The 24,972-nt window shown below is 41.7% G+C and overlaps 1 protein-coding gene across 13 annotated transcripts in view; it reads right to left on the bottom strand.

Moving 5' to 3' along the window:
• SAMD12 (sterile alpha motif domain containing 12) overlaps positions 1–24,972 on the bottom strand; it is a 455,621-nt gene that overhangs the window by 388,655 nt on the left and 41,994 nt on the right. For all 13 annotated transcript variants that reach the window (XM_042254362.2, XM_042254363.2, XM_042254366.2 and 10 more), the window contains one exon: positions 16,269–16,447. In XM_042254362.2, the coding sequence (XP_042110296.1) occupies positions 16,269–16,447 (179 nt within the window). The remainder of the gene's footprint in view (positions 1–16,268; positions 16,448–24,972) is intronic.

Genomic DNA, 24,972 nt, shown 5'->3' with positions numbered 1-24,972 from the left:
GTTTCTACATACGTGATCCCTCTGCAACACACAGAGTACACACCATAATATGACGCACGTGACCGCTGACCTATAACTGTAGCCCAGATCACCCTTGGAAACTGGACTTGCAAGTTTAATGACTTACTTGACATTTTCTTTTGGATGTAACTCTGAAATTGTAAAATTAATTATGGTCAAAAAGAAACTTCTGATTTCACCTCAAATCTTCCCCTATTAACATCTTCTTTCCTTGACTTTTTTTTTTTTTTTCCATCTTACTAAATAACACCAGTATCTGGTGAGCTGCTCAAACCAGGAACTTAGTCATCATCATCACTTCTCCTTTGCCTCATGGATTATACCTAATCTCATTTTATCACTTCTGTCTCCAAAATAAACTCCAGATTTGCCCAGTTCTCTCCATTTCTATTAGTATCACCAGCTCACCTCCATCAACTCCAGTACCCACATTCTAGTCTATTTCTCCTCTTGCTCGCTTCCAACCAACCCTCTGCGGAGCAGATGGGGTCTTCTCTTTGTAAGCCCGTCCCCTACCTGAAACCTTCCATCAATTTCTCCGTCACACAAAATATAAGGTTCAGGCAAAACCACAGGATCCCTAAGATCATCTTGAGCCCCCGTATACCCGCCACATAGGTCTCTTTCCTTTCCTCAGGAGGAGACACACCTCCCTACCTCAGGGCCCTTGTACAAGCTGACTCTGGTTCAGAAGCGTTCTCAGTCGCATCTTTTGGCAAGGCCGCTCCTTTCTGACACTTAGATTTCATTTCAGAACGCACCCTTTCTCCCTTTCCTCTTTCAGTCCCCTAGCCTCACCTCCATCTTCATTTCCTGTCTCAGTTTCTCAGACCTCAGCTGGTTTCCTTCCAAATATATACCAGAACTTGTGCCATAGTACATGTTTGAGATCCAGTTTCCACTTCTATCTTATTCAATACACTATCACCAGAGAAGGGGTCTAACAGATACTTCGAATGTTGAATGATATGTGCACTTTAAGGAGATAAGTCATTTTCACTAAATAAGAGAGGGCTTACTATACTTTTTTATACTATGTCAGTGTCCTTTACACTGAAGGTCACAAACTTAAACTCCCTATAGAAGCCTGGCAGGAAACCTCATGAATGAAGACGGCCAGGCATAGGCAGAACCAAAGTAGAGAGACTATTCATCAAAAAGGGGCAGCTGCTGACAACTCCAGCTGGTACCAATTTAGGCTTATCATATCCAGATTTTTAAAAAATTTTCAAGAGAAGCGGGAAATCTGGAGTATTTAAAGGGAGAATGTTAGGGGTTTTCCACCGCGGAAGATTAATTTAAACCTTAAGTATGTGTGGGCAAACAAAACTTGTTGGTAGACCCAATATGGCTGCAGGCAGCCAATTCAAAACTTCTGCTGAAAAAAGTTATTTTCTCTAGTCCATCTTGCCAAAATGTTTTCCAAGGATAACGATGATACGAAGAACAACAATAGAAGCAAATGTAACAGCATGCTTACTATATGCCAGGAGCCATTTTGAGCATTTTATACATAAATTCCAATGATACGATCAACCACCCAAAGAGGTAGGCACTATGATTATCCCCACTGGACAGATGAAGACACTGAGGCAGAGAAAGAATAAGAAACTGGCCCCAGGTGATACAGCTAGCAAGTAGCAGGGTAGACTGGGGATCGGATCCAATGTCCCAGGTCAGTGTCCTTCACTATTTTATATCAAGAGCAATCAAAATGTTGAAATCACATATCCTCGATTTAAAAAAAGTTCTGCTTGGTAACAAATCCAAGCTTTGGTGAATTTCTTTCTTCCATCTGGGTTCCACTGGTGGCTCAGATGGTAAAGAATCCACCTGCAATGCAGGAGACCTGGGTTTGATCCCTGGGTTGGGAAAATTCCCTGGAGGAGGAAATGGCAACCCACTCCAGTATTCTTGCCTGGAGACTCCCATGGACAGAGGATCCTGCAAGGCTACAGTCCATGGGGTCCTGAAGAGTCAAGACACAACTAAGTGACTAACACTGTTACTTTCTCTTCTGTTTGTTACAGTTCTGGCTACCTCTGCTGCTGCTGCTGCTGCTAAGTCGCTTCAGTCATGTCCAACTCTGTGCAACCCCATAGATGGCAGCCCACCAGGCTCCCCCGTCCCTGGGATTCTTCAGGCAAGAACACTGGAGTGGGTTGCCATTTCTGGCTACCTCTAAGTTGTTACTATTATTCAGGGCATCGATAGGATTAACCCTCATTTGTCTATTTAGTACAACATGAGAAAAGGTTGGTATCAGATTTCTCCCCAAAAAAGATTACACAATGTGCAAGTTAGACATGAGTGCATTTATGAGCTAAACTACTTAATTATAAAAAGAATAGGGAAGCAATGAAGTTCAGCTTTTGGTAACATTTGGCCAAAATTCTATAAGGATTTGGCTTTAGCCTTGGTTTTTGGCAGGCCAAGTAGCCAAATGCCATTTTGGCTCTAGTTTTGGCAACCTTGAGCTTGTGCAAAATAATGATCATTTGGTCATGTGGGTTACTTACACCTCTGACCATCACTACACTGCTGGTGACACAGATAGGGATGCTCCTTAGGGCTTATTATTGCTATAGGAAAATTCCCTTTCCAATAAACGTAGGTATTTACATGTAATTAAGCTAATCTCCTGGCTTGTTTTTATATTAAAAGTTAGTCAGGTGAAACTTAAATGCACATTGATTATATGAATTCATTTACACAAGAAATAATTGTGTCCCTATAACATACCAAACATAGTTTGCCATTTTAGGGATAGATCAAAAGACAAATCAGGTCCCTGCCCTCACACAATTTACATTTGGAGGGATGACATAAAATAATAATACATGTAATAGATAAGAAGATGATACACTGTTTTAGAACGTCATGGGTATGTTGAGTGTGGGAGTGAGAATAACGAAAGAGTCAAGGATCAGAAGCACTGGGAAAGAGTTCGCTGTTTAAACACAACAGCCCAGCAAATATCACTGAGGTTACGGTTGAATAAAGGTTTCGAGAAGATGGAGGAGAGAGTCTTGGGCATCCTGAGAAAAAGAAGCTGCAGGCAGAGGGAACAGCAGTACAAGGGCTCCCAGGTGGGAAGATACCCGGTTTAATCCAGAAGGAGCCTGAACATGAAGAGTGTAGCAGCAGATGACATGAGTGACTTACCAGGGAACAGATCACGCAGAGCCCAGGAGGACATGGAAGGGACTCTGGCTTTTAATTCGAGGAAAATGGGGAGCAATGAGAGGTGTTTGAGCAGAGGAACAACATGATCTGACGGGCATGTGAATGAGATTATTCCAGCTACCGAATTGAAATTCCTGCTTTACAGTATTGTGAAAACATCTTTTAAGACAGAAAACCACAGGAATGGCAGTAAAATTCAGCTTGATCTTGAGAACACGTAACAAGTATCTTCTTTAAACACAATCCTAAACTTTCATTTATGGGACTGTTTCAATGAAACTGCCTCATGAGCTACAACCAACATGGCAAGCCCAAGAGTTGAAGTCCTCATTTCAGTCAGTTTTAAGTGGAGAGGATGAAAGATCAATGACTTGGTAATATCATCATTAGCACAACCTGCAGGGGCACAGCTTGACCAAAACATCTGTTGCTCCTCCACTGATCTCAGCTGAAAAGAGTATATTTTCAGTATCACAAATGTGCACTACAAAACCCACAGGAGTCAATAGCTGTGACTCTGCCTGTGATACCACTGTGATACCACCACACTACAATGGCAATTAAAAGAAAAAATCTGCTTGGTATAAATTTAAGTTGTAATAAATAGGTATTCTTATTAGTATTTCAGGTTTGTCCTTGTATGCCAGACATTTTTTCTAGGATGAAGATATTCAACTTCAGCCAAATAGTGGCTGGATACTTGGTCATTTGGCATTTGACCAAAATGCACATTTGGTATATATTCTGAACCAAATGTTTGCGGCCCCTCCTCAATTCACAGGCTGAAGCTCTTACCCCCAATGTGATGGTATTTGGAGGTAGGGCCTTTAGGAGATAATTAGGTGTAGATGAGGTCATGAGGATGGGGGCCCCATGACAGCATCAGCATCCTTTTCAGAAGAGAAAGACAGACTAGAGCTCACTTTTTCTCCATGTGAGGATATCGGCAGAATGCTTCCATTAGCAAGTCAAGAAGAGGGCCCTCGCCTGGAACCAAATTGACATCTTGATCTTAGACTTCCCAGCCTCCAAAACTGTGAGAAATACATGTCTATTATTAAAGCTACCTAGTCTATGTTAAGGTGATGGCACCCCACTCCAGTACTCTTGCCTGGAAAAATCCCATGGACAGAGGAGCCTGGTGGGCTGCAGTCCATGGGGTCGCCAAGAGTCGTACACGACTGAGCGACTTCACTTTCACTTTTCACTTTCTTGAATTGGAGAAGGAACTGGCAACGCAGTCCAGTATTCTTGCCTGGAGAATCCCAGGGACGGGGGGGAGCCTGGTGGGCTGCCATCTATGGGGTCGCACAGAGTCGGACACGACTGAAGTGACTTAGCAGTAGCTAAATCTTGGTAGTCTAGTTATAGTCTTAGTAGTAGTCTATGTTATAAGCTATGTTATTATGTTATAGCATCCCAAGCTGCTATAACAAAATATGTATGGTCACATGTAACAGCAACACCTGAAAACTATTTCTCAGTCATGAATCCCTGGCAATAATGATCAAAGTGCTGTCTGATACCTAGTGGTCTGATTCTCAATTTAAGACTTCCTGATCATTTAAGGAGAAGCCGCTTTCTTTTATCATCTGGTTATGACTTCAAGGCAAAGGGGGAAAAGTTAGGGGAGTCAGCTGATGACTGAGGATTATGAAGACAGCTGTGGGTGGGGGTGGAATCTTGGCCAACACTGGAGGGAGCAGAGGGACTGATGTGCAGGTCGGAGACTTTTTAACCAAGTCAAGTTTGGAATACCAACCACAGACCACAAACAGGTATTTCCCTAGCCTAAGGGACAAGCTAGAACTGTGAAGAAGGGTAACTAAAGAGCTTTGGATGCAACTCTTGATTGCCCTGTGGACAATGTTCCACTTGCACCCACCATCCAGAAAAGCATCCTCTGCCACTAACAATCATTACAGCAAGATGGATCCTCCTGCTCGCCTCTACAGAGACTAAAGATAGTACAGTGGAGTGAGTGAAAGTCACTCAGTTGTGTCCGAATCTTTGTGACCCCATGGACTACACAGTCCATGACATTCTCCAGGCCAGAATACTGTAGTGGGTAGCCTTTCCCTTCTCCAGGGGATCTTCCCAACCCAGGGATCAAACCCAGGCTCCTGCATTGCAAGCAGATTTTTTACCAGCTGAGCCACAAGGGAAGCCCAAGAGTACTGGACTGGGTAGTGTATCCTTTCTCCAGTGGATCTTCCCAACCCAGGAATTGAACCGGGGTCTCCTGCATTGCAGGTGGATTCTTTACCAACTGAGCTATCAGGGAAGCCCAGAGATAAACATTACGGGGCAAAAGAAAGGAAGACCCAGAGGCAAGGAACTTCTGGGTCACATCAACTAGCATTTCGTTTATCAGAAGTGTATTCTTTAAGATGCGCTGGACACTGCAGCAGGCACTGATGCTGTACCAGTGAATAAGACACAGAAGATCACTGCTGTCAAGGAGTGTACATGTTACTGGAGAGACAGAAAAGAAACAGGATGATTTCAGACAGGAAGAAGCTCCATGAAGGACACACCATGATATCAGAAAGCGTGACTCGAGTGGTCAGGCCTCTCTGCAGAGAAACGTCTGAGCTGGGACCTTTGTGACAGGGAATCAAGGTGCAAAGACCAAGGAGGTAAATGCAGGCAGACATGATGGAGGGTACCAATGCGCTCAAGAGAGAGCAGGACTTTGGCATACTCCAGGAACAGAAAGACAAGTATGTCTGGAGCTCAGATGACCAGAGGAAAATCTGATATGAGGTGAGATTGGGGAGGCCAAGCAAAGCCTGAATGTTTTGGATTCTCACCGTAGGAATGAGTCTGGATTTTTACTTTAAGTGAAAAGGATGCTAAGAAGGTGCATGGTATCCTTTAATTCAAGATCGCTGTGCGGGAAGAGGACCACAGGAGGGCAGGAGTGAAGTGGAAGCAAGTCAAGAGATAGTGAGATGGGTCCGGGTGATAGCAGCGGATGTGGGAACATGAGTAGATTTCAGAATAAGCAGTAGGGGGAGAATGAACATGATGTGTTGATGGATAATCTATCTCTGAACAACAGAACTGCCTCTACAATTCACATTTTTTTTCTACATAATACAACATACTGTTTTTTCAACTCAATCATTATTACAAAATCATTCTCTTTTCTCAGTGTATGAGTGATATCTTGCTGCCTGCTAAGTCACTTCAATCGTGTCTGACTCTTTGCAACCCTATGGACTGTAGCCTGCCAGGCTCCCCTGTCCATGGGAATCTCCAGGCAAGACTACTGGAGTGGGTTTCCATGCCCTCCTCCAGAGGATCTTCCCGACCCAAGGACTGAACCTGCATCTTTTCCATCTCCTGCATTGGCAGGTGGGTTCTTACCACTAGTGCCACCTGGGAAGCCCCATGAAAGATAACAGGGCAGTTTAAAATGATATATTACTTATTACCATGCTTTTTCCTGTTACAACTATTAACTTTTAGCAAGTTATACCCAAATAGAATATAAGTGTTAGCCATTTGTATATTTATAGAGAAGAGAGAAGAGAAGGCAGGGCGTTCTTATAAAATGACTTAAAGTGCCCCTTCCCCACACACCCTCTCCTAACATTTATTTGTCCAGATCCTGGGTGTACAGTGTCTAAAACCGACCTGTCCAGTGCCTCCCATTGGCTGAGGTGCAGCTGAGACATCATGGAGCAGGGAAGACACACAGGCATGCACCTACACACAGGCCCACCTGTAGGCATCTCAACGAAACGCATCTACTTCTGCAAAGTCACATGGGGACTGCAACACCCACCATGAAGAACCAGTTACTATCTGGCTTTTCATAGCCAAAGTTTGCAAATCACATGGTCACCCGAGTCCAAGTATTCATAGCTCAAAAACAACTGTGATGTAGGATACCAGGAAAAGCCAAAATATACTTGAATATCGTATGCAACAATACACATTTTATAAAAACGTTTTAGCATCTGTCTCTGTGTGCAAGGAGAGAGAGAGTCAAAGGGGGAAAAGTGTACGTATATGTTCAGAGATGCTGTCCATCTGGTGAACTACAATGTCCCTCACTTGGAATAAGCATCAGCCCTCAAGCTATAGGTACAGACAAAGGTCCAACCTTGCTTTCTTCTACCACCTTCTGCTCTTCCTCTTACTTGGCCTTACGCTTCTCCCAACTTCTCTTTTATCTTCTTCTCGAGTTCTTCACTTGGCAGAGTTGACCAGGGCTCTCAGATGCCTCTAGGCTTTTCCAGTGTCACCAATCAAGGACTCGGAGTCTCTTCAACACAGCCACAGAAGCAGACCACTGCTGTCACGAGTGCCTCTTATGTTTGTCTTTTTCTTAGGTTCAAATTACACACTTGCCTTTTTATAAATGCAGGCAATTCTGAAATTTCTCAATCAGTTCTGACAGGCATGACTCTGTAACTGTGGTCATGGTTGAAAAGTTTACATATTGATCCCCAGCATTTCAGACTGGAAAAGAAAGGCATTTGGGCAGAGTGCTATCAGACAAGCCACCCCTAGAACTCACCCTTTCTTCCAGAAGACTATCTTTACTGTGTCAAATTGTCAATGGAATTGTAACTGGGCTCTGACCCACCCACTGATAGGGGCTCCACTTCCCCTGAGGCCAACTTTCCATTCTATCCTCAAACGGCATGCACTGCAGTCTGGGTACACAAGAAAAGGAATACCAACCAAGTGGCTGCAAGCACCTGTTGTTTCGTATAGAGTGGCAAGCTCTGGCCATGTGTCAGAATTATGATGTTTTAGGTCAGGCTGCACCACTACTAGCCTCAAGATTTTGAGAAGGCATGTCATCTCATCACCACCTATGCAATAAATTAGGTAGTCGGATGCTCCCTAAGGCCTTGATTGATTATTCCATGAAACTATGGCTCCAATGCATGCTCCATTGTCACACTTTTCAGAGCTCAACACTTCAGTTGTAAATGCTTACCTTTTCAAATACGGGTTGACTGCAGTTTCTCCTGAGATCTTTCCAAGTGTTCAGTGCATGTGCAGGAGGGGCCTGGAACTCACACGGTATGAAGTCATTTTGGCTTATCTCTCTTGTTCTGACCCCTGACAATTCTTAACTAGGTATGTGGTCATAATGTTTCTCATGCATTATGTCCTTTCCTATCACTGGTGACAGTATATTGGGTTGGCAGCCTCTTTTGGAGACATTCTTACTCCCCAAGCCAAGAAATACAGATAGCCAAGAATTAGATCATTCTATCCCCAAATTGCTGTAGGCCTTCTCAGAGGCAGCTGAGCAATGTGATTTGATCAAGGTTAAGTACAATCCCCCCTTCATCTTTAACCCAAGACAGAACTCTCAGAGCTTTCTGTTTCAATCCCAGATTATGGCTTCCGTTCCCACTCTAACAAACATCCACCGGCTGCCCTACAGTCAGCTCTCATTTATCCACCTGTGGCTTATCCCAAGCACCGGGCTTTCTCCTCTTTCCGCCTCCAGCACCAAACTCCAGGCCAGCTCCTTTAACTCTGTGCCAAAGAAATACAAACTAAATCTAATATTAGCCTAATGAGAAAAGGCTATCTGCTGCCAAAGATTCACATAATGCAGCCCAGAGCCAAATGTGGGCAATTATTCACTGCTTTGGATGCTGGCACTGCTTCTCCCTTATATAATACAGCAATCAGGATCTACTGCATTTCCCCCCAAGAAAGAAAGAATACATGCAGTGTTTTAACCTCTTCGTCTCGTTGGCCTGATTCTCTGAATAACAGATTCTCTTTTCTTTCCAAATAAATCAATCATTTGTACATTTAATGTTAAAGAGATGAAAAAAAAATCCTGGTTTTATAGTCATTATACTTAGATTTCAATTTAATGTTCCTCTACTTTTTAGCCAGAAGCTAAGTTTTGCAAGTCATTCTTAGTTTTCTCAGCTGCAAGATGGAGATTTTATAAATAAAAACATAGGAGTCAATCACATCTGAACAAGAGACACACAGAAAGCCATCAAGACTCTCAATCATTATTCTGATTCACTGCTTTACATGCTCTGGTGAATCAGCATTGCTGGTATGAAAAAATAAAGATTAACTTTATGAAACCCTTACTTTATAGGCATGAAAACACAGGGCAAGTTTCTTCGTAAGCACCTAGAAGATCAAGTCTAGAAGTCAAGAGTTTCGACTTCCCAATGCTGTATATAGGCCACTTGTGAGGACACAGTCCAGAATTTCAAGGTGGGGAACAGCCAGCATGCTATCTACCAATGGGCTGATCTTAGTCCAGATCCCGAGTTGCTATGGAAACGCAAATTCCAACCATCAGACAATTGAGGGCTATAACCTTCAAAACAGACTCCCCTTTCCACATTTTTTCTCATGATTGAAGCACATGTCCCTCCAGGCCCAAGGACAAGGGTCAGAGAAAATGTTCACACAATTCCATCTGTTCATCTTACTCTTATAACCAGAAAACTTCAATGGCTTCCACAGATCAGAGCAGCCTGTCCAATAGAACTTTCTGTGATGTTCTATGTCTGTGCTAGCCAAGACACTGATTCCTAAGGCATCTATACTCTCTGGATTCGCAAGTCCTCACTGGCATTTAGGACTCCCATTGATAAATACCTTTTGCAAATTCACACATCAAATGTATCTGTTTTTGTTTTCCCAACTAGACCCTATGCTACCCAGTAATAAGGCTTAAAAGTGAGCTTGGTTCTCTATTGATTTCTATTTCATTTCTCTTTCATTTAAGACAGCCAATGACATGGATAACCATCTTTCTAGAATTACAGCTCTAGTCTTTTGAGTCATTGAGGGCAAGGGTCCCCAAATCACATTTAAGATAAAGAAACAGAAAGATGCTTTTTCCAAGGATGTGTAGACAGAGAGATTTTTTAATTATAAAAGCAATATGAATTTCACAGTCAAGATGGTAAATTATACTTATGCTATACAATCCCCTCTCAGTCTCGATACTAGAAAATATATTTTAAAATTTATATATTGCCATACTTGAAATCAAGGAAGAGATATCTTTAGGTGCCAAGAGCTCATAGCAGTGAGGAATGATGAAGCTCAAGACGCCTCCTGGAGATCTGGAATAGGAACTGGTTTCAAAGCCTCGCCTGGTTAGACTTGGAATGGCAGAGCCCCCAGGCATGACGGGGAGATGGAACCAGGCTCCACTGTGAAGCTGCAGATGAGACAGCACATCTGGGGGGACTTTATTTGCATAATCAGTAGCAAAGACAACATCAGATTGAGACATAATTAAACACCTGGTCAAAGCTGCTACCTCCCAAACAGTTCAGGAAGAGACAAACACAAAAGCACCTCATCAGTGCTTGCTTCAACAGCACACAGACTACAAAAGCACCTCAACACATGGCATATTTCCCAAGACAACTCTCTTCCTTGGCAAATCATTCAGCAAGAATTTGGGCCCATGGGAGGAAAGACAATACCCTCAAAGGTAGAACACCAACGCAACAAATAGGAAGAGTCACAGCTGAGCTGCTTAAGTTAATGGGACACCTGAAAAGAGCTTTAAATAAATATGCTTAAAAGAGTTCAGTTTAGTTCAGTTGCTCAGTCATGTCCGACTCTTTGTGACCCCATGAACTGCAGAACGCCAGGCTCCATCACCAACTCCTGGGGTTTACTCAAACACATGTCCATCGAGTCAGTAATGCCATCCAACCATCTCATCCTCTGTCATTCCCTTTTCCTCCTGCCTTCAATCTTTCCCAGCATCAGGGTCTTTTCAAATGAGTCCGTTCTTCGCATCAGGTGGCCAAAATATTGGAGTTTCAGCTTCAGCATCAGTCCTTCCAATGAATATTCAGGACTGATTTCCTTTATGCTTAAAAGAGTACATATATTAAAAAGAAACTCCAATAAGTGTAAACGAAGAAAAATTTCCCCATAATCTCAGCTCTAGATATAAACTGTCTCCTGAGAAATCTGTATGCAGGTCAAGAAGCAACCGTTAGAACTAGACATGTAACAAGAACTGGTTCAAAATTGGGAAAGGGGTACGTCAAAGCTGTATATTGTCACCCGGCTTATTTAACTTAAATGCAGAGTACATCATGTGAAATGCCAGGCTGGATTAACCACAAGCTGGAATCAAGATTGCAGGAAGAAATGTTAATAACCTCAGATATGCAGATGACATTACCCTAACGGCAAAAAGCTAAGAGGAACTAAAGAGCCTCTTGATGAAAGTAAAAGAGGAGAGTGAAAAAGCTGGCTTAAAACCCCACACTCAAAAAACTAATATGGCATCTGGTCCCATCAGCATATAGCAAATAGATGGGGAAACAATGCAAACAGTGACAGACTTTATTTCCTTGAGCTCCAAAATCACTGCAGATAGTGACTGCAGCCACTAAATTAAAAGACGTTTGCTCCTTGGAAGAAAAGCTATGACAAACCTAGACAGCATATTAAAACACAGAGACATTATTTTGCCAACAAAGGTCTATATAATCAAAGCTATGATTTTTCCAGCAGTCATGTACGGATGTGAGAGTTGGACCATAAAGAAGGCTGAGCACCAAAGAATTGATGTTTTTGAACTGTGGTGCTGGAGAAGACTCTTGAGAGTCCCTTAGACAGCAAGGAGATCAAACCAGTTAATCCTAAAGGAAATCAACCCTGAATATTCTTTGGATAGACTGATGCTAAAGGCGAAGCTCTAACACTTTGGCCACCTGATACTAAGAGACAACTCACTGGAAAAGATCCTGATCCTGGGAACGACTGAGGGCAGGAGGAGAAGGGGACAACAGAGGACAAGATAGTTGGATGGCATCAACTACTTAATGGACGTCAGTTTGAACACACTCTGGGAGATAGGGAACAACAGGGAAGCTTGCTGTGCTGTAGTCCATAGGGTCTCAAGGAGTCATACATGACTTAACTATCAGCCTTAAAATGGAACACATTTGAGTCAGTTCTAATGAGGTAGATGAACCTAGAGTCTATTATACAGAGTGAAGTTAAAAAGAGAAAAACAAATATTGTATATTAACACATACATATGGAATCTAGAAAAAATGGTACTGATGAACCTATGTGCAGGGCAGCAATGGAGATTCAAACAGAGAGCAGACTTGTGGACACAGTAGGGGAAGGAGAGGGTGGGACAAATTGAGAGAATAGCACAGAAACATATATATTACCATACATAAAATAGCCAGTGGGAATTTGCTACATGACACAGGGAGCTCAAACCCAGCACTCTGTGCAAACCTAGAGGGATGCGATCAGGTAGGAGGAGGCAGGAGGTTCAAGAGGAAGGGGACACATGTATACCTAAGGCTGAGTCACGGTGATGTATGGCAGAAAACAATACAATACTATAGAACAATTATAAATAAAAATAATTTTAAAATATAAATAAAAATAAAATTTTGAAATAAATTAAAACCATTTAAAAATAAATAAATTAAAAACAGTTATGGAATAAAGTCTTTCAGACTTGGTGATGCCTTTTTACGGGGAAAAGATATTCACAGGAAAATGGGAACATGTTACACACTGTGCAGGAACCTGCCCGTCTTCCTCTCCCGTACTGTAACAGCAGCGCACTCATTTGCTTGCATAAACACTGCTATAGATTGAAAATCTGTGTTCCCCTAGAATGCACACCCTAACCCCCAATGTGATAGTATTAGGAGGAGGAATCTTTGGGAGGACAGAGCCCTCACGAATGGGATCAGTGCCCCCATGAGAGAGATTCCAGAGAGATCCTTGGTCCCTTTCCACCATGTGAGAACACAGTGAGCTGATGGATGTCTATGACCTGGGTAACAGGCTCTTATCATACACTCCAGCAGGTGATACCTTGACCTTGAACTTCCCAGCCTTCAGAACTATGAGAAACAAATTTCTATTGTTTATAAACCATCCAGTTTCTTTAATTTTTATTGGAGTATAGTTTCTGGTCGCTCAGATGGTAAAGAATCTGCTTGCATTGTGGGAGACATGGATTCAATCCCTGGGTCAGGGAGATTCCTTGGAGAAGGGAATGGCTACCCACTCTAGGATTCTTGCTTGGACAATTCATGGACAGAGGAGCCTGGTGGGCTACTGTCCCTGGGGTTGCAAAGAGTTGGACACGATGGAGTGACTAAAACTTTCCTTTTGCAGTTGCTTTATAATGCTATGTTAGTTTCTGCTGTACAGCAAAGTTAACAGTTATATGTATACATATATCGCCTCTTCTTTAGATTTCCTTCCCATGTAGGTCACTGCAAAGCACTGAGTAGAGTTCCCTGTGCTATGCAGTAGGTCCTCATTAGTGATCTATTTTATACATAGTATCAATAGTGTATATATGTCAATCACAATCTCCCAATTCATCCCCTAGTCTTCCCCTCTTAGGGGCCATACGTTTGTTCTCTACGTCTGTCTCTATTTCTGCCTTGCAAATAAGGCCTCTATAGTATTTTTCTAGATTCCACATGTATGTGTTAATATACAATAATTGTTTTCCTCTTTCTGACTGACTTCACTCTGTGTGACGGTCTCTAGGTCCATCCACATCTCTACAAATGATTCCACTTCGTTCTTTTATACAGCTGAATAATATTATAAGCCACCCAGTTTAAGGTGTATAATAGCACTCTGAACAAACTAAGGTAAATATACATAGGTCTCCGCCACCCTTAAAAAGACAGAATTCTGTTCAATTCCATGAATATACAATCTCTTTGGCCAAAGTTTTATGAATGAACATTATTTTCATATTATAGACATCGCTAGAGTGAATATTCTCCTGCAGCCATCTTTGCACATCTAGGTAATTATTTCCTTAGGACAAGTTCCTAGAGAGGACATTACTGGCTCAAAACTTACACTCACTGAAAATTTTGGTAACTCTGTCCTCCAGAAAATCTGTACTGATTTGCATTTCTGAGTGGCTTTACATGATGCATCTGTAGCTAGAGGTTTTTTAAGGTAAGTGTAGAGTAGGTCAAGTTACCAGAGATTCAATTATTTACCTAAGGAAAAAGATGACTCACAACTCCAATAACCCTTGGAGTGCAACCGAAAGGCATATCTCAGTGTGTCCATACATGCACAGAACATGTTCACACTGTCGGTGGTACAGAATCTCTGGGGTATGTGACACTGCCGGTCTGCAGTAATCCTTATTTTTATTTTTGCCCCTGCTCCCCAGCAACCACCACTGTCATCAAGTCCTCCATGAAAAAATAAATACTTTGTAACAAGAGCTCCTAGTCGGTCACTCCTAAACATGTCATTGTGAAGACATTCAGAATTCCCTTTCAATTCAGTTTGGGGGTTTCACTATAGACAACCTGGAAAAACTCCGACGAATCTGCCTTGCAACTCGAGTCTAAACCTGAGGAAAGGTTCATTATAGATGACTGCATTCTCAGTGAAGTAGGTTTTCAGCAAAGCAAATGTAAAGTGAACTAGAGGCAAAAAGCACTGACATGAAAACTGGTTTTACTACCACATCACACATTCCAGATAATTCAGAAGTTATCAAATCCTATCAGGTTTGAATCCAACTTCTTATATCACCGAATCTGTTCTGCAAATAAAAGAGAATCTGGAAAAGTTGAATTAAATTAATTAAACTAAAGTTGAATTAAAATCAGGCAATTGTCAATTAATTTGTTTTCTTTTCCTCCACTGTAATGTTTAATATTTTATGCATCTCTGAAAAGATCCTACTCAAATAAACCATTTATCTTCCTAGTTAAAGAAGACCTTTAAGACATTTTTTTCTCACTCTTTCAAGATGGAACCAACCACTGGCTGACCAGATTTAATGTCAAAATAGGGCTTACTTATTCCCAGCTCCTCTCACGTAACAATAACCAACGAGTTTTCTATGAGTTGTAATTTCTCTCAGCTAAAATGTGCAAAATCTCTGCAATATCTCCCTTGCTAATTGTTCCCCACTCCCTACAACACAGATACACACACACTCTTTTGTCATCAGTTTTTAATTATCCGCACTAAAGTAATTGGTAATTATCCAAAAGTACAGACAAGGTAGAAAAATTCACATCTGATCTTGGAAGGCTTTTTTCTTTTCTTTTTTTTTTTTACGGGAGTGGGAGGGAATTATTGTATAACAGCCAAGCAACCTTTCTACTTGAGGCTTTTCTTGGGGGACTGCAACATCTGCTTTCCAAGGCACGCATATATTCATCCCCTCAACAAGCATTTGAAAGGAAATCTCTTGGAAGAAAATACCATAGCAAGATGAGTTCTCTCAATTTCCAAGGGGCAAACTAACATACACCCCCAACAGAAGCATCTTCACTGGTTTCAGACAAAAATCCATACAGTGCCAGTTCCATGATGGAGAACCTTTGAAAGAGGCTGCTCTTACTAAATAATCATCTATTCTTTAAACTCCCAGTTTACATCTATATTAAAGACTGAAAGACTGAAGAACACTGCAACAAAATTGAGCAATTATATCTTTAACCAGGGTCCTGTTTACTACTGTCTACGTGATAGAATTGTTACAGAAACCTAATAAGCCAGTATGTCAAAGTTCTTCCAACAGTACCTGGAATACATGTATATATTTAATAAAATATCACTTGTTACTGTGATGGTCAGCAAAATCCCCTCATACTCATGCAGCCAACTGAGCCTTTTACAAAATACTTGTACATATACAGTATTCAACCTGACGGAGAGGATAGCGTTTCTGGTACCCATTCTATAGGCGAAGAATCTGGGGCTTGGAAAGTCATATGACTTGTCCAATATTAGCAAATGATCAATTAAGCCTGGTAAACAGATTGTTAAGTCCAGGCACTCATCCCTATAGCTCATCCTATACCATCCTCAGAGCCTCATGCTCTAAGACTGACCACAAATGTGCTTTGATTTCACTCTAAAGGTGAGGAAGTCACTATTTTCATTTCTTATTACTTGCAATCGAGGAGCAGTGTTTTTTGAATCACCAACAATAATTAATGAAAGTACTGTCAGTTCTCCCCTGGGGCTGGACCACAAAATACAGAAGCTACAGCTTCAGAATCTCTTTACCTTATTGGAGTATCACCTACCTTAGTTGTCTCGGCTTCTGTCTGCAGTCGCTTGGGGGTTCCTTTTTGGTCAAGCACCTTCTGGAAAGTTTTATTTTTAATGGATTGAGACTCAACACCTTCACCTTCAATTTGTAGTTTAATACTTTCACCATGGGCAGGGTGATCAATACCCCGTGGATTCAAACCGCAGTGGAGAGCTAGGAAAGAGGAAAGAAATCTAACTCAGAAAACAGATCCTATAAAGAAGGTGTCCATGAAAGACAATACTTCATTTGGTCGACATGGGAAGAAACAAGACATTTCCAAGTTGAGGGGTGGAACCATAACTATAGGAAATAATCTGGGGAAGAGGGACCACGGTATGATAGCAAATCCCAAGCTCGGAAGTCAGAAAGACGGCAGCACAAATGCAGGAAGCATCAGTTTCAAGAAGTTTGACCTTGAGCAAGTGACTAATCCTCATGTTACAGATGATAATACCAAATCAGGCAACTTAGGCACTGCCTCCCACACATGCAGTTATTTCAACCCCTGCAGTTTAGTGTGTATCTATGCTTCCATCTGGAACACTGTTCATTCATTCCTTCCAGCTTCTGAATCTTCCCTATTCTTTGAGCATCCACTCAGTATTCAACAAATATGTATTGAGCAAATAGTAAAAAGTCAAGCAGGTATTTTGTTCCTAGCTCTCACTTTTCCCTTAACAAGTCCCATCCCTTCCCATCATTTCTGATACAATCAATCTGCCCATGACACTCAAATCTTACATCCAGCCCAGAGAGACCTCTTTTTTTTTCTCCTGACAGGTGTGTACTTGCTTTTTAATTTATTCTAATTGGAGGATAACTACTTTACAATTTTGTGATGGTTTTGCCATCTATCAACATGAATTGGCAACAGGTTACAGGTGTTCCCCTCCCCCTGTGTCCCCCTCCCACCACCCTCCCCACCGTATCCCTCTGGGTTATCCCAGAGCACGAGCTTTGAGTGCCCTGCTTCATGCATCAAACTTGCACTGGTCATCTCTTTTACATATAAAACAAAGGTGAGCATGATGCATGTGCTGGGAACTGAACCCGGTCTCCCACGTGGGAGGTGAGAATTCCACCACTGAACCAGCAATGGCCCTGTCGCATACAGCCCAGAAAGACCTCTCTTACAAGCTTCAGACGTAAGTAAGACTGTCACTCATCCCAATGTCAGTATATCAGAGATCTCACATTTAACATGTTCACACTGAACCTTGATTTTTCTACCCCCAAATATTCCCCTTCTCCAGTCACTACAGAGAAGCTCAAGAGTCCTCCTTGATACCACTCTCCCTGTAAGTCAGTACATCACTTCCATCTTTTACCAGGGCCAGTGAGTGCTGCACTCAAGATGATGCTCCCATCCACCTCCCTCACCCCATCTCCACTGCCATGACTCTGGTCCACGTGACCCACCTGTCTCACCTAGACTGACCGCCCCACTGCTCCTCCTCCCTGGATGCCCACAATCTCATTAAAAAATGTATACGTCAGTTCACAAGACTCTTCTGCTATGAAACAGAGACTCACTGGCTTAGGGAACAAACTTATGGTTCCTGGGTTGGGAGGGATAGTTAGGGAGTTTGGGGTTGACATGTACACAATGCTTTATTTAAAATAATCAAAGATCTCCTGTATAAAAAATGTAGAGGGGACAAGAGAATAAGATAGATGATACTGGCCATGCATTGATAATCCTTGAAGCTAACTGATAGATTCATGGGGATTTATTTCACTACTTCTACTTCTGTGTATATAAAAAAGTTAAACAAACACGCAAACTTTCTAATGGCTTCATTGTACACCCAGAGCATTCAAAAGTCTTTAACGTGGGCAACAAGGCTATGACATTATCTGTTTCTTTCTACCTCTCCAATTTCCTCACCCACTACAGTATCCCTGGTCCACTCCACCTGTACCACCCACTTCCTTGTCTCTTCCTTGAACACTCCATGCCTTCTGGACTTTGCATATTATGTTTCTTTGTCTGAACAGTTTTTCCCCATTCTTCAGCTAACTGATACTCAGCAGTCAGGTTTTGGCTTAAATACCAACTCTTCAGACACACCTTTCCTTAATCCCCTCCCTCATTCTCCCCCTCCCCCACCCCACATTAGATCACCTGCCTGGAATGACAAGTATTCAAGAAACATTGCACGAATCTTAAAAAACTCACCGTACAATGGTCCCTATGCATGTGACCTTATTTATACCACTTTATAATCTTATTTCTTTGTTTGGCTGTGCTGGGTCTTCCTTGCTGCATAGGCTTTTTCTAGCTGCAGTGAGTGGGGGCTACTCTCCAGTTGCGGTGCACGGGCTTCTCCCCGCAGTGGATTCTCTTGTTGCGGAGCATGGGCATGCAGCCTTCAGCAGCTACGGCACACATCTCAGTAGCTGCCGCTCCTGCGCTCTGGAGTACAGGCTCAATAGCTGTGGCTCACGGGCTTAGTTGCTCTGCTGCATGTGGGATCTTCCAGGATCAGGGATTGAACCTGTGTCTCCTGCATTGACAGGCAGCTTCTTTACCACTGAGCCACCAGGGAAGCCCTATTTATACCATTTTATCTAAAAAATTATCTGAAATTCTTTTCTAGTCTTTTAAGTCTTCTAAAACAAGGCCCAGCCTATTTCACGGTGCATTGTAGGCGCTCATGTATTAGTTCATGCCTCTTCCCTCGGGTTTTGTGATGGATCTCAAATAATTTTCATGAAAAACCCTGATACATAATTATATTCATTTCACAGACAAGGGAAATGAGGCTCAAAGGGTTATAATCATAAAAAGTCACACAGTGTCTGCTGAAGGTCACAAAGATCATGTATCATTTAGGTTGCAGATGATTTCAAGTTTCAGATGAACAAACCCAAAATAGATTAAGCAGTGAAGAAAATCATTAACTTTCAGGAGAGGAAGTCCAGTAATGGGAAAAGTTCTGTGTTAGCTGATTTCCCAGTTCAATAGGGCCATCAAGACCCTTTTCACTTCTCCATTCTACCATCCATAACATCACCTTAAGCCTGGGTCCCCCATGGCACTACAGCTATAAGATTCTAGTTCACATCTAGCAATAGAGACAGCTTGGCTGACCATAGTTTTCCTCCCTCAATCCTCCTCCAAACTTGGGTTTTTCTCATTGGTCCAAAGTGAATCACACACATCCAATAGTGAACTAAAACACTGGTAGTGGAGGCAGGATTACCCTTAAACCACCTAAGGTCAAGTCCCCAAACCATATCGCTGTTACTCAACAAGGAGGGGTGGAATGGATGCTGGAGAACCAAGCACAATACCCAGTTCAGGCAGTCGAATAAAAAGAACGCAACCTATGAAAGCATGAGGCTAATTACTGTTAATAACAATCAGCTTCTCCATCTCTAAAGATCAGCCTACTTACAATGAATTTTCAATTAAATATACTAAAACTGTGATTATTAAAAAGAGGTGAGCTTGTGTAGGGAGATGGGGGATTTAGACATTAATGAGAAAAGAAAAAAAAATGTGTATCTTTGTTCATACTCAAGCTAATGAGAAAAGAAAAAAAAATGTGTATCTTTGTTCATACTCAAGCATGATTCCCAGTTGTTTCCTGCCTTGAAATTCACATCCTGAGAAATATCACTGAGCTGTTGGGAGCTTCCAGTATCTCCCGTCCTCCTCTGCTATCACCTCCCCTCTCAGACTGTCATACTTCCCTCACTCTTGCTCACGTTGGTCCCTCCTCCTAGAAAGAGGTTCTACTCCGCCCAAATCCTACTTCCTTCTTTGGGGCACGAACTCCTATTCAGCTCACGTGTCTGTTCCAATGTCTTCACAAAGTCTTCTATGAGCTCTGGCATCGTGGGCTTCATCTCCTCCCTGTCTGGGGATGTCTGTCTAATTGATCTGTCTCATTGCTGAAAACTGCCAGCTCTATCTTCACTGCCCAGTCCAGAATCTGGCACATAACAGGCAGTGGAGAAACATCTGTTCAGCTGCCGAATGAACCAGCAATCGTCTATCTTTACACAAACACGCCTTACATCAAAATGCCTCTCTTCTCTGCTAGTAAATACTGAGTGTACAGAATGTAAGATCTCTATAGACATGAAGTGGGATATGGCATTTTGACTTTCTATGCATGTTGCCTTCTTCATACACATTTTAATCCTTCATAACTGTTCCCTCTTCACTTATAAATCCAGTAGCCGATTTATGTTTCTGTGCTTGGGTATATTTATTTAAAACTGTTCCTGACAGGCTTTGTTTTCTTTTCCCTGAAATTTCATGTCCCTAATATTTACAAATCAAGCCACTTTCAAATGGCCTCTTGTATGCCGTGACCTCCATCTCTTTGTTCATCATGTAAAAGGTGCCCCCATTTGCTTTCTCTTTTCTGTTTTCATTATGACCCTTTCTTGTTTTCACTAAAGTTCTTTACTCAGATTAATGGGCTCAGTTGCTCACAGGTCAGCTTTGAGACCTTACTGTTTCCTGGATCTCCCTAACCTCAAAGTCTTGTGGTTTGCGGATTTTTAATTATTGTATTAATACTGCAGGAGGCTTGCAGTCTTTACCTGAAGCGCTGCCACTGCAGCTTTACAGTTGCTAACAGTGAGCTCTTAACATGAGTTAAAGACCAGATTTTTACAGATGTTGCTCTTTTAAAAAGCTAGAGAAGGGACTTCTCTGGCAGTCCAGTGGTTAAGGTTTTGTCTTCTAAAGCAAGGGCTGTGGCTTTGATCCCTAGTGGGGGAGATAAAATCCCACATGCCTTGAGGCCAAAAACCCAAAACATAAAACAAAAGCAATATTGTAACAAATTCAATAAAGACTTTAAAAATGGTCCACACCCAAGAAAGGAAAAATCTTTAAAAAGCTAGAGAAAATTCTTCATGCAAATACCCAAGTTTTAGCATTGTTTTGAGATGCCAATTTGAAGGCATCATCTCTTTTTCACATGCAAAAATCCACTCCCTCAGAAATGGAAACCCTCGTGTGTTGCTGGTGTTAACGTAAAATGGGACAGTTTGTGCGGAACACTATGATGATTCTTCAAAAATAAAAAATTAAAATACAAAATACTATTTGATCCAGCAATCCCAACGAAAGTAGGGATTTGAATAGGTATTTGTCTATCCGTGTTTAGAGCAGTATTCATAATAGCCAAAAGGTGGAAAGAACCCAGGTGTCCGTTGATGGATGAATGGACAAACATAATGTGATATATATGTGCCACATCATGTCATTAATAAACTTTGATTTTCAAAATAAATTTTGTATAGATGGTTTTTTTTTTTAAAAAAAAAAAAAGGAATGAAATTCTGATACATGCTACAATAAGGGTGAAACTTGAAAACATTATGTGAAGTGAAAGAAGCCAGTCACAAAAGGACAAGTATTGTGTGAGTCTATTTCATTCAGAGAGACAAAGTGCAACAGTGGTTACCAGAGGCTGGAGGAGAGGGGACTGGGATTTATTGCTTAGTATGAAATTTCAGCTTGGGTTGATGAGAAAGTTCTGGAGATAGACAGTGGTGATGGTTGCACAACGGTATAAACATATCTAATGCCATTGACTCACACTCAACAATGGTTACGGTAACCAATTTTGTTATTTCTACAGTAAAATTTTAAAACCAAAATGTACTACCTCTACTTTCACCTCCCTATCACCTCCCAAAGCAGAAAGTTCCAAAAATATTTTTAGTCTTCTTTCAATCATCTACTTGTGCTTTTCAGGTATGTTTCTTTTTCAAAAAAAAAAAAAAAAAAAAATAGACACAATAGCTCAGTGATAGCCAATTTCTTTCAAATGTTCCTGAAAGGGGCACGGTCTCCAGAAAGGACCCCAGCCTGACCAGCAGAAGACATGCTTCACTCGCTGGAAGTGAGCCTGGGCCATCCTGATCCTGACCTCTGAGGGATCCCATTCCAATGGGACTTCGGTCACAGTAACAAACTCTGCCTAAGCGCCAGGCTTCATTTCATCTTGAGATGATTCAAGAGGAGCCGAGGGACGTGCTGGCCTCCCGACACTCATTTTTAAGAACAAGTGGATCTATTTGTCAAGGAGTTACACAGCTGCCCAGTCCTTTTAATTCCCACCCATGTGACACTCTCCCTTGTCTCCTTACAACTCATTCAAGTTGAATGGTCCTTTATTCCCAGCATCACTGAGAAGAGAGATGCTGTGCAAACACTGTCAGTGGTGCTGCTCTGGCTTCTGCACCTACGTTTGTACCAACTCATAGATGCTGCTTGGAACTCTCGAGATGTCTTATGCTTCTCTGCTTTGCCAGAATTGATCTTTTCCCATAATATACTCTTCCCTTTCCTTAAATACTAAATGCTCTTTCTTCTTTTCCCTGTGAAGCCTTAATTGACTTTGCATTCATTAATATCTTTCTAAGCAATGTTGACAATACATCTTTTTCTTATTAGATCTTGTGTGAGTATACACCGTGCATTCCAAGTGTTTATTAACATGTCTGCTTACCCTATAACTAGAAGCCCCATGAAGCAAGGGACTTCTTACTGAGTTTTACAAACCCAGTGCCCAGCCACCTGACTACTGTACAGTTACCCTAAAACAATAAGATTGATTCAATAAGATGCTTACAGAATAGGCAGAGGTATGATGGAAAAGATGCTGATCTAATCCTACTGACTGTCATTCCCTTCTGCTGAGTAGTTTACATCTTTATTTTTCAAAGGAAGATTGGGATTGACATGTATACATTATCATGTGTAAAACAGCTAGCTAGTGAGAAACTGCTATATACCACAGGGAGCTCAGCTCGGTGCTCTGTGATGATCTAGATGGGTGGGATGGTGGGGTGAGAGGTCCAGGAGGGAGGGGATATAGGTATACCTATAGCTGATTCACTTCACTGTATAGTAGAACATTGTAAAGCAACTACAATCCCATTAAAAAAAAAAAAACTTTAAAAACAAAAACACAACAAAAAAGAGCAAATAAAAGTTCTTCCAACATAACTGGATAACTCAAGCTATGGAAAATTACAGAACCCTAGAGCTCCCAAACCTGCTGTTTTGCTTGACTGCTTTGTGCAGAACAGAAACTGCATTATTCATCTGCATACCTGCAAACTAAACAGTTGACATGTTTGGCACCTCATAAATGTTGCTAAATGAACACATGACCTTATGACACAAATATTAATATACTCCAATCCTCAGCCTGAGCTATTAAAATTGAGATAGACTGTTTACAATTTCATGTCTATTTCTTGCTATTAGCTAAAGTTCTTGGAGGACATGGCCCTTGTTTCATACCTCTCATGTATAATAAACACATACTAGACACTCTCCAAGTACCTGTTTAATTAAGGGAAGTGCCTCATGCATTATATTTCGGATTCAAACTCAGCAGAACTCTACCCTCTAGAAGTCACCCAGGCATCACAAAAAGCTGCTTGCTCTCTGTAGCAGACACTTCCAGTTGGCTAAACATTCCCAGTGCTCTCCTCCGTGGCCATCTCCCACAACATGGCTTAAAGTCAAAACTCAATTTCCCAGCTTCCCTTGCAGCTACAAGTGGCTGGTAACAGATTCCTACCTACAGGACCTAAGCAGGCATTTGATGGGTAAAGAGACAGTCCTGGAACTGACAAAAGAGAACAGATGTGGATACCATCCTCCTTTCCCTCCCTCTGTCTTGAATGCTGATGTGTTCTCTAGAGGTGCTACAGAGCTTCCATGACAGCAGGGCTCCAAACGTAAGTGAAAGTCAAGAGGCTAGTGGCCACATTGGCTCTGCCACCATAGGGCTACCCAACTATTTTCATAGTTGCCTCCCTCCAGACTTGGTGCTCTGACAGAGAAATAATCCCTTCTTGTTAAGTCACTTTGAATCAAGTATCCTCTAACTATCAGATGATCCATTCCAAACTGACACATGATTCCATTTTAACTAGTTACATATGGTTGCTTAGCTCTTCCTTAAGGAGGAAAAAAAAAAAAAAGAACACTGAAATCCTAGCAAACGATTCCAGTTTGGGTTGCATAACTCCCATTGACTTAGAAAGCTGCCTAAGTATAATAATACCTTAGCAAGGAAGGTGTACATTAAGAATACACTGTTCATATTGTTATGAAGAAAATTATCATCAGAAGTAGATAAATCCAGGTCTTCCACTGTGGAGACCTGAGGCAAAATTCTTACTCAAACGTGGGACTCTGGTATCCACAATATTCATAAGAACTTCTGTATGAATGAATGTGTTCCTGGGAGTCAGGTCACTAACGTTTTAACATGAGAATATAGCGATGTCTCAGGAAAGAAGTTTGGGCTAAGCTAGTGGATACAGAGCACAGTGGCTATTTGGGCAAAGGAACCTGTCCAGTGGACATCCCCTAGGGCAGGGGTCAGCAAATTCCAGCCCACAGGCCAAATCCAGTCTGCCACCTGTTTTCATATTCCTTGTGATCTGAGAATAATTTTTACATTTTTTAATGGTTGGGAGAAAAAAAAATAACCTAAAGGACTATTTTGTGACCTGAAAAGAATATATGGAATTCAAATGTCAGTGTTCATCAAGTTTTACTGAAACACAGCCATCCTTAATTATTTGTATATTATCTATGACCACTTTTGTGCTATAATGGCAAAAGTGAGTAGTGGTAACAAAGACCAGGCATGCATGCTTAGTCGCTCAGTTGTCCGATTCTTTGCAACCCCATGGACTGT

The sequence above is a fragment of the Ovis aries genome, chromosome 9, assembly GCF_016772045.2.
Source record: "Ovis aries strain OAR_USU_Benz2616 breed Rambouillet chromosome 9, ARS-UI_Ramb_v3.0, whole genome shotgun sequence".
Lineage (NCBI taxonomy): Eukaryota > Metazoa > Chordata > Mammalia > Artiodactyla > Bovidae > Ovis > Ovis aries.
The sequence above is the reverse complement of the archived record's forward strand: the minus strand, read 5'-3'. Positions and strand labels throughout refer to the sequence as shown.